The sequence below is a fragment of the Gossypium hirsutum genome, chromosome A07 (assembly GCF_007990345.1).
Source record: "Gossypium hirsutum isolate 1008001.06 chromosome A07, Gossypium_hirsutum_v2.1, whole genome shotgun sequence".
NCBI classification, from domain to species: Eukaryota; Viridiplantae; Streptophyta; class Magnoliopsida; order Malvales; family Malvaceae; genus Gossypium; species Gossypium hirsutum.
In genome coordinates this window covers 59819961-59831213 of record NC_053430.1, presented here as the reverse complement: position 1 = coordinate 59831213, position 11253 = coordinate 59819961, and the positions used below count along the sequence as shown (strand labels likewise).

General features: G+C 31.5%; 1 protein-coding gene across 2 annotated transcripts; it reads right to left on the bottom strand.

Annotated features, from left to right (window-relative positions):
- Positions 1-1903: 1903 nt before the first annotated feature.
- LOC107952815 (14-3-3 protein 4) lies at positions 1904-4856 on the bottom strand. Of its 2 annotated transcripts, XM_016888005.2 has the most exons (5): positions 4703-4856; positions 3584-4097; positions 3342-3464; positions 2630-2746; positions 1904-2208 (listed from the first exon to the last, which is right to left on the bottom strand). In XM_016888005.2, the coding sequence occupies exons 2-5, from the start codon at positions 4067-4069 to the stop codon at positions 2146-2148; spliced, it is 789 nt and encodes a 262-aa protein (XP_016743494.2). In that variant the 5' UTR covers positions 4070-4097; positions 4703-4856; the 3' UTR covers positions 1904-2145. The 2 variants fall into 2 exon arrangements, with proteins under 2 accessions (XP_016743494.2, NP_001314528.1); NM_001327599.1 differs by lacking the exon at positions 4703-4856 and having other exon boundaries at positions 2146-2208; positions 3584-4069.
- Positions 4857-11253: the final 6397 nt, after the last annotated feature.

Here is an 11253-nt window from a genome sequence, read left to right as displayed (position 1 = left end):
TGAGGTTTTTTCGGATTTGAACTTCGATGGACTTTGGTGTCACCATGCTAGTTTCGTTTTTTGTGGCTATTATTTTTGAGTTTCTAAGTTGTTTTTAGCAATGGCTTCTCCTATGTTGATGTTCTAGTGGTTGTTGTGGTGGTTTCAGCGTCTTTTTTGGGGATTTCATGGTGGCAACGCTCTAGTTGGAGGCATGCATGCCGTTGGGTTAGGTGCGGTAACCTCTCACCATGTTCCTAGTGCTTTCTCCCCTTCCATGCTTGGCGGTGGCAGAGACTATTGCTACGGTTTCTTTGAGGGACTGGGTTCTGTTAAGCTTAGCTTTGGGCTTTGCTTGTTGTATTTTCTAGGCTTTAGCCCTTTATGCTGTATTTGGGCTTTTTTTGTGAATGAAATCTCTCATTTGAACAAAATAAAATAACGGAAAGGATAGAAAAAAATTTTCTTTCCAAAAACAATGACGTTAAGGTATTGATATATGTATTATAGGGACTAGATTAAATTAATCTCTTTATTATTAAATAAATCTATTTAGTCTTTATATTATTAAAAATGATCAAATAAGTCTAAATTGTAACTATTTAAAATTTATTAAAAAAATATTTTTTTCAATTGTGGCTCAATTCCAAATAAAAGATTTCATTTACAAAACAACAAAAAACTAATAAATATTAACTATGTTAAACCATAAATAATATTTTTAAACAATAAATCTTTATTCTATTCCAAATTGGCTTTATTTAATTCCTTTTAATAGTATAAGAACTAAATTGATCAAAGGGACTAATTTGATCAGATCCCTATAATAGAGTACCTTGAATTCACCAGAAAAATGTAGGCTCATAGTACTACTATTATTGGAACTAGATTGGACCGGCTAATTTGATCGGGGACTAGCCAATATATCAATCTAGACAAAGGGATTGAACCCTTATAATTTTCAACAACTTTTTAAATTTTTATGATTGTTTAATTATTGTTAGATTGATGGTCAAATCGATTGAACCAAAAATTAATGATCTAATCTAATCTGATTTTAAAAATATTACATAGTAATAAACATGGGAACAATTAAAAGGTAAAAATAATAATTAAAATATGATCCGAAATACAATATAAACATAGGATAAATATAAGAATGGCAAGTTTCTCTCGTATTGAAAGTATTATCAATTATGTGAAGGAGAAGAAAGGAACCAAAAGTTTGAAGAAAAAAGGGAAAGGAACCAAAAGGACATCCCCTTCCCTGTGATTTTTCATAATTACTGTAACTGCCTCATCCATCCCTCCCTCCCTCCGTACGGTTCCACGCAAACCCTTTTAATTTGAAGTTAACCCATATGGCTTATCACTCATCATCCACTCTCTCTCTCTCTCTCCACTTACATAGCTTTTCCTTTCATCTTTCTCTTTAGTTCTTTCTTCTCTATTGATTTCAATACCAAGTGATTTAGTCTTGATCTGAAATAAATTGTTCTTTAAGAACTTTCATTTTTCAGAAAATTTGATAATTTGAACTACTATATCCGAATGAAGATAATTTTAATTGGATGGTTTTAGATTTAAACCATTTTTTAATTTAAATCATTCATGTTCAAAACACGAATTATTGATGGTTTTTTTTTCAAGTTAGACACTTTAAGATTCTTATACAAGTTAAAAGAAAAATTACAGTAAAAGGCAATAAGCCAACAATTCAATGGAGCAGTACCTCAAATGTCCAGGTTCAGACCCTGACAAGGCAAAATCACATCCCCTCCGCCACCCCTCAATAATAGTAATAATAATAAAAGCAAATGGAAAACCTTTATATATGTTTAAAGACCCTGTAACTGGACATTGTCCTTGGGCTTTAAACTGCTCATTTAAGTACGTTCAGATTTATTTGGCAAATGACAAGAAGTTCAAAACAGGACTGAATTAACATTCAATAAACTCGAATTTAGCATTACAACATTGATACCAAACAAAACCAAATTCATGTCCGAATGATAATAATAATCCATTGGAATGTAAAATTTCAACTCCAAGTACTGATAAATGTTAAAAAAAAAAAGAACCTTCTACAACAGCCCACATTGCATGTACGTAAAAGTACAACCTGCAACATAAATTACAGAGTACATATCATATGAACTTAACTCATCACTGCTGTCCCTCCCCTGACTCGGGTTTGGAAGCTTCCTTGATCTCGTCTCCAGCTTCGTCCTAAAATTAATGAAAACATACATCAAATATAGATCACCCCATTCAACCAATAAAATGAGAATATTTTTTAACTTTTTTTACTTTTTCTTTTTTTTTAAAAAAAAAAAAGGAAAATCCCAATCACTTGCAATGTGCGACTTTGACTAACAAAAGTTTGCATGAGTAATCCAACATCCCAAGTCAGCCCAGAAAAGACTTAGGAAGAAAGTGTAACCTGTTATGGCTTGTTGACTTACGACATGGCATTTTTAATACAGTAAACAAAGCAGAATGATCTTAGAGATTAACTGAAACTTTTTAGTCTTCACAGTAATCCAATTAAATTAAATGACTTAAGTTTAAAAGGCCATAACAGAGAACTCATGAACTTCACTTTAGACACTAGTTCAGAACAACTATGATGAGAGAGAGAGAAAGAGACCGTGATATCAGATGTCCAAAGGGTTAGGTTGTCCCGAAGAAGTTGCATGATCAATGTACTATCCTTGTAGGATTCCTCACCCAATGTATCCAACTCAGAAATAGCCTCATCAAAAGCCTGCCAAATGAATAACATGTCATTTAATGATAGAAGAGAAACAATCCTTAGATATTCAATTCATGTCCTCAAAGAAGAATTTCTGAATCTCTTCATATAAGAATAATCTAAATCAATGCCTAGTATATATAGGGTAAAATTAATAAATCTCATTAAAACGGATAACAATTTACAAGATCACAGGACCTCACATAAATGATCACTAACATGTTAATTATGTAGACTCACTCCATTCTACAAAGCAACATATTTCATGAGCAGAAACTCTATAGCCATTCCTTCAAACTTCTTCTAAGCTCAGTGTTCATACAAGTACAAGTATCAACCAAATTAGCAAAATATTTTCAGGAGTTAAAGGTTCAGTTATCAGCCAGCAACTCTTGCAAATATAACCAGAGTTACGACAAAAGCAGATCAAGTTGAGGCATAATTACATTATAATAATTTATTATAACATCCTAAATAGATGGACCATACCAAGATAAGTTTTAAAAAAAAAAAGACAACTAAAACTACATAATTTACTTCAGTATCTGTTCTATCTCGATAAAGACAATTAGACAAGAAACAATATATATTAGAAGAGGATAAACACCTGTTTTGCAAGATTGCAAGCACGATCAGGTGAGTTAAGAATTTCATAGTAGAAAACAGAGAAGTTAAGAGCAAGTCCCAGCCTAATTGGGTGAGTTGGCGCTAGGTCACCGAGAGCAATATCCTGCCATCACAAAAAAAAAAATAAAGAAATAAAATAACTAAGAACTTCTATCTGAAGATGCTTAAGAAATTATAGAGAAACTAACTCATTGACAAGATTGCATTACCAATTTCACCCACCTGTGCAGACTTGTAAGCCAACAAAGTGCTCTCAGCAGCTTCCTTCCTCTCAGCACCAGTCTTGAACTCAGCAAGATACCTATGATAATCACCCTTCATTTTAAGGTAAAACACCTTGGACTCGGCAGATGAAGCTGAAGGAATGAGGTGAGACTCAAGGAGGCTCAAAATCCCATCACATATCTTGCTGAGCTCAGCTTCAATCTTGCTCCTATACTCCTTGATGGTTGCAACATGATCCTCATTTCCTCTGCTCTCTTCCTTCTGCTCAATAGAAGAGATAATCCTCCAAGAAGCCCTCCTAGCCCCAATCACATTTTTGTAAGCTACAGAAAGAAGGTTCCTTTCCTCCACAGTCAGCTCACCAACATCTACAGTTTTTGCTACATTTTCCATGAACTCAACCATTTCCTCATAGCGCTCGGCCTGCTCAGCCAGCTTGGCCATGTAAACATTTTCCTCTCGTGATGATTCGGTTGGCGACATCTTTACTATATCAATCTAATACTTGATCCTGCAATACGAAAATATTTACTTTTATCAAACAAACATTTCTAATGAATTTTCATCGGTCTAAACAAGTGCATCTGTATCCGGAGCAACCATTCGAAACATTCTCATTCCTCTATTCTAAAACATCAAATCTTAAAATTTTACTTCTTTCTTTCATCCAAGTTATCAAACTTGCAGATCGATTAAAAACAGCTACAGCCTAAACATAATTTTAAAAGAAAGGGATGGATATTAGCACTAGCTACTGTCCTTTCCTTTTCAACAGTTTCTCAGTAACCAAACAGATCAAAGTCATACCATATTTTGGTTACTAATTTTTCTCTACTCTATATATGAGCAGTAGAACACTCGGAACAAAAAACTTTCCTGTGTTTTTTTCAGCTGATTTGCAGGAACCCAACAGATCCAACAAATAGAAGAAGAAAAGAACGCCGATTTGTTAAATTACTCATAAAAAGCTCAAACCTCAAACAGATCGAATAAAAACCGCTAAAATTAAATCAAAGAAAAACTAAAAATCACACAACACATCAATCAAAATAAATAAATAAATACATAAATATCCATTAAAAAATAAAGGAGAAAATCGGTTCAAAAAGAACATACTGATAGAGAACTTTTTTTTTTCTTTCCACAGCGAGGAGCGTAAGCAAGTGAAGGGGGGGGGGGTGCTCTATTTCTTGATAGTAGATTTAATTTTAATTTATTATTAAAGAAAAGGAGTGTGAATGGGAGGAACAAGGAAAAGTCGGTGGTCCAATGAGAAGAAAAGTAATTGTCGTTGACCGTCAATTTATTTTACATAGATTTAACTAAGGGCAAAATTGATATTTTATCAAATACATTTTTTTTCGATAATTAAAATTCTGAATTGAGTGTATTGACTTGATAGTAAAGATATTCTTCGCTTTAAGTGTGGTTTTCGAGTCGTATTAGTTGTGTTGCTTTAAGACTTTATCTTCTTCCTATAATTAAAAAAAATTAATTAAAACTCTAATAAATTAAATATAAACTATAATAACTAGTAAAAATTACAAAAAACTCGAACATAAAATTTTAAAATTTTTAAAATTTCATTAGACATATAATAATACTCATGATTAACTAAACAAAATAAAATATATTCATACATAATTTACAGTTCATGTATGAAACATTGGGTAATTTATTCCTCATGTTAGTACATTAATTTTTCTCATGATAATACATATATTACATAAGCGTTTTTTGGTTAAGTAATTTCAATAGTAATTAAATGAGATGTCACAAATATTCAAATTGGGCTAAACTTCATACGTAAGTTGCATAATGATCAAAACTAAACATTTTAGAAATTGCTTAAATAAGGGTGAAATAAATATTTTAAAAAGATCAAATAAGAATCAAATTTTGAAGTTGTTCAAATAATGATATTTCAAATGTTGTAGGTAATAGTTTAAATTATATTTTTGTGATGGTCGTCGAAACTACTAAATATAAATTTCTACGACTAAATAATAATAATTAGCAGTATAAAGTAGTAGGGTCGAATCCACAGGGTCTGGTTATCTAATTTCACATTTTTCCGTGACCAGAGTCGCTATCGCAGTCACAGTCATGCTCACGACCTGTGCGTTGAAATGCTGAAAGTAAAAATAAAAATGCGAGGTTTAAATTGATTAAGATAACAAAATAAGAAAATACGAAAAAAATAAAATAAAAACATTTGAAAATGCAAAAATAAATCTAAGAAAATAAAATAAATGGATAAATAAAATATTTTTTAAGCTTAGCCTTAACCTCGGTGTACTTCAATCTTGAATTGATCCTTAAAACAGATTTTCCCTTCCATGTGATAAGCTGGTTATAGCAATCGAGGATCCCTCAAACCGTCAACTTTTCCTCTCGCCGGTATCACCTGCTAATCGACCCTTGTCTAATTTTCAACCACGTGGCATGTACCCGTAATTTAAGACTTCGATAACCTTGTGATCTGAAAAGCCCAACTCAAATTAACGGCCTCAACCGTGTGGGTCGTTTAAATCCGATCACTATCTCTCTTGATGGAATCCAACTAGCATTTTTCAATTGAACATGCTAATTTGTTCACGGGATTTTGAATACAGCATCGCCGACTCAACTTCCCAATTGTACGCCAAACGATTTCAATCCAATGCGCGCTTTTTGAATTGAAATCGAATCAACTTTGGGGGACGAATTTGTACTATCTCATATATTAGAGAGATAGTGAATATCGAATTGTAAAGTATTTAGTGTGGGTTCGTATCTCACAAATACTTTGTCGAAGCGATAACCAGGCTAAGGCTAAAAAGGGTTTAGATAATCATGGAAAGAATCATTCTTGAAAATAAATGGTTTAAATGGAATTGTGGAAATCAAAAGAAACTAAAAGGTTGAAATCAAAAGAAAAAAAAGAATGAAACAACATAATTAAATGGCAAAGACACAAGAGGGAAAAAATTGGAGAATTTATTAAATGGTAAAGGTAAAGTGTGTGTTCAATTGGTTGTAGCCACTAGGTATTTATACACATCTGTAGTGCAAAAATTTAGTTAGATTTTTTCCTAAATATTATCACTAAATAATTCTAAATATTCAAAATTTAAAAATCAAATTTAAACTAGAGATTAATTTTAAACTAATTAAATAGTTGTAACTATATAAAAAATCCTTCAATCTTTATCCAGCTACTATTTTTTAAAAGAAATCTTCAACCCTTCAATTTTTATCCAGTCATCTTTGAATATTCAATCTTTCAATCAAGCCCTCCTCTTTGCTTTTTGTTCAAATTTAGTCCCTTGTTGTAAGAGTTTGAATTCAGCACACCAACTTCATTCCTGATAAGAAAAATCTAAATTTAATAGCATTTTATTCGATAATTAGCCAAAAATAAATATATTAAAAATATAAATTTATCTTGCTATCAATTTCCCCAACTTAGTCGATGCTTGTCCTGAAGCATGATATCTGTAACACTCCTAACCCGAATCCGTTGCCGGAACAAGGTTATGAGGTATTACTTGACTGAACAAAACTTCTATAAGGTCAAAGATACTTACCAGACATAAATTATCAACACATTAGTTCAATTATAAGGCTTCTCTAAACAAAATGAGCAAGCCATCTTCGCATGGCTATGTGTATACAAAGTCGAAATATCATTTTACCTATAGTCTATCCTATACATGCCTTAAACCATGATGATATACAATCTTCTCAACTCACATAATGACTCGATAGTGTGATGATATCTCCGGCTCTTCCAACTCGAACTAAAGGATAAACCTATAAGAAATGGAAAAGAGAACACGGAGTAAGCTTGAATGCTTAGTAAGTTTTAAGCAATGCAAACAATTAATTTACTTATAGATCAATTATTTCAAATTTTCAAGAAATCATTCCTAGGTAATTGCCATTTTGGCCAAGTATCCATGAACATAATGCATATTTAGCAAATTCATCTCACTTGAATCTGAACTCAATTAAAACCAAATATTCAATTCACAAATAAGATCATAAGAACTCGAAAAGCATCTCATTAACTAGTTTTAACCATGTTTGCAACAAAATCACAAATTCACTACAAGCTGTCTTCCTGAGCAACAGTCACTAAATTATTTATAATTGGAGCTAAGAAACTCCAAATCAAGTGCCGTTAATTTCACCTGAAAATAGACTCACATATCTTCCATCCATAAAATTTTCAGAATTTTTCGTTTGACCAATCAATACCATATTTTTATTGAAGTTTCCCCTGTTTCACTGTTTGACTATTCTGACTACTCTTCACTACAAATCTATTTTCTCATTATACAGAATTTGAATTATGTTATCGTTTATTTCATTTGAAACTAGACTCATTAAGGAGTCTAAGTATATAAAATTTATCTTATAATCATCATTGTACAATTTACAATGATTTTCTAAAAATAGAACAGGGGATTTCAAGGTCATTTTGACTCTATCTTACGCCACTTCAAATATCTCATTATCTACAGTTCTTTTGCTTACAAGGTTTCTTTTATAAGAAACTAGACTCATTAAGCTTTAATTACATAATTTATTCAGCTTCTAATTCAATTTCTACAATTTATGGTGATTTTCCAAAATCACGCTACTGTTGCTGTCCCAAGCAGATTTATTACAATTTGCTCTTTCACACATTCCTTGCATTCAAATTATCTAAACATGTATATCATGTCATTCAAGATCAAACTCAAATAACATAGGCATTAAAATGCTTCACTAACAGCTTTAGTTTCATTGAAATGAATAAAATACAAAATCATATTCACATTTAATATTCCACGATCATAATCACCTAAAAATAAATCATATACTTCCACAAATCTTTCCACAAGGACCAAGTGTTTATATTTGAATATAAACATAGAATCACTTCACATAACTTCACACATTTACCGAGTATATCACGATCACATATATAGTCATAACACTTATTCACAGATGCATCACTTTATATACTTATAATTTAATTCAAATCAAATCACATACGAGTACATGATACGTACCTGGCCAACTTAATATGTAATGCACTTTCAATTTGTCAACTTAGTGTAGGATCTTGTAATTGTATACTTTTATCAAATTCATCGGCACTTGGCCTGCTAGGTATAAAACCCAAAATTATGTTACCAGCACAAAGCCTGCGGGACTTTAGCTCGGATAAATTTCCAGCACGAAGCTTGCGGGACTTTAGCCCGGATACATTTCCAGCACGAAGCCTGCGGGTCTTTAGCCCGGATACATTTCCAGTGTCTTGCTTATTTATTCATATGTTAACACATTTCACATACCATATCACATTAGCAATTCAATTGCTTCATTCGAATATAAGCACAAAATGTACACCTACCCTTTAACTTTCGGTTCAATAATCATACACAAGGAACACAAATGTCGGAATCCTGTGTCATGACATATGTATCCTAACTATTCCTAAGATTCATACAGGGCTTTCGAACGTCGTAACTCGGTTGAATCGAAAGCTCGAACATAGTTTTCAAACTCATACACATTCGGCATTTACAAGTATAAATTCATATATTATATACCAGCATATATACTTAACATTTAACTACATTTAGGCATGTGTATTTGCTTATAAACTTACCTCAGACGTCGTAAAACGGGACGAAGCTGCTAGTCGACAACTTTCGTTTTTCCCTAGTCCAAATCCGATTTCTTTGGTTCTTGATCTAAAAATATTCAAATTAATCTCATTCAAACATATTTTCATTCAATTTAGTTCAAAAACACATAAATGGGCAAATTACCATTTTACCCCTGACATTTACAATTTTTACAATTTAATCCCTATTGCACAAAACACAAAATATACAAAATTTCAATATACCCATGTTGGGCCGAATTTTACCCATACCCATACAAGTCCATATATTTCATCAATTTCATATTTTAGTCTCTCAAATTTTTATTTTTGCAATTAAGTCCTAATTACTCAAAATCATCAAAAATTCCAATACAAAATATGTTAACCCAACACCTATCTTTCATATTTCACCATCAAACCATAAAAATCACAAGCTTCCATCAATGGCATAACTCAAAATATTCATCAAAATTCAAATTTTAAGCATGGGTTTTGAAGTACTCGAAGCAACAATCTCAAAAACGTAAAAATTATCAAAAACCGACAAAGAACGAACCTTGGATTTGAGCTTGGGAGTTGGCCGAACCTAAGCTTCCCTTATTTCTTTTTCTTTTCTTTTGTTTCGGCATGGGTGAAATAAAACATATGCCCACTCATATTTTACTTTATAATATCTTTTATATTATAAAGCTTATAATTTTTAGTTTTTACATTTGAAATAATAAAAATCATATAATATATATATCCTTTACCAACCAAACAATAAGCTAATGCACATGATATGGCTTTCACGTTTATGTCTTATAATATATATTACACCTTAATATAAAATAATATTTAATTTACACACATATATATATCTTTAATAAAATATTATAAAACCATATGGTATATACTTACCACCGTCCCACTAGTAATCAAATGACTAATTACAACTTAAATACTTCAATTTAAAAAGCCACTAACAATTCGGCCCTTATACTATAAACCATCAAATTTTCTTTTTACATAATTAAGTCCTTTTATTTAATCGGATACCCAAACGATAAAATTAAAACACGAAAATTTTACAGATATAAATTCACACATAATAAACACATAAAATAATTTTTAAATATTTTTTCTAGCTCGGATTTGTGATCCCGAAACCACTGTTCCAAATAGGGTCTAAACTGGGCTGTTACAATATCCACTAAAAATAATTCATCAATCCTTTTCAAAATCAAAAGCCCCTTTACTAGTCAAGCATACTGCAAACAATTAGGTGAATAAAAATAAACAATTACTAACCTCAATTAATAAGCATTTTATAAAATCTCGAACAGTATGTCAAATTCAATTATTTTACTAAATTTAGGCTTAATCAAATATGTTAATCATCATATCTAAAATATACTTTTATTTATATATAACTTTTTATTTTTTTTCAAACGTAGTTAAGTCTTTTGACGCGAAGTGAGATGACAACCCAAACACCTCACCCTAGTTACTCAACCCGAGACGTTCTATTTATTTAATTTTTTTATTTTTAATGAATTTGAGACATAATCAAACTTTTTGATGCAAAACGAGATGACAACCCAAGCACTCATTCCAGGAACTCAATTTCACATGTCCCTAATCAATTTATTTCTCCTTTCTCAAGGTAGCTCGGTTAGTGGAACGTTACAAGTTTCGGTTCATCACCAAACCTTTTGATGCGAAACAAGATGGCAACCCAAGCACCTCATCTTGGTTACTCAATTTCATATGTCCTTAATTGATTTATTTCTCCTTTCTTAAGGCAGCTCGGTTAGCAGAGTGTTACAAGCTTCAGCTCGTCACCAAACCTTTTGACGCAAAACGAGATGACAACCCAAGCACCTTATATGGTTGCTCAACTTGGTCACATTTCCAAATCTTCACTTTTAACGAAGCTATTAGAAAATTTATTTAAAATGAGTATTTTCATTAGGTAAGTTAAAAAAAAACCAACACTTTAATGAAATATTGGCTAAGGTATAATATTTTCAATTATACATAA

Excerpts from the sequence above, each read along its gene's own strand:
- LOC107952815 (XM_016888005.2), bottom strand. The coding sequence starts at position 4,069 with ATGTCGCCAACCGAATCATCACGAGAGGAAAATGTTTACATGGCCAAG. Across the intron at positions 2,747-3,341 it reads CTTGCAATCTTGCAAAACAG|GCTTTTGATGAGGCTATTTC; the intron begins GTGTTTATCCTC and ends TTCATTTGGCAG. Across the intron at positions 2,209-2,629 it reads TTTGGACATCTGATATCACG|GACGAAGCTGGAGACGAGAT; the intron begins GTCTCTTTCTCT and ends CATTAATTTTAG.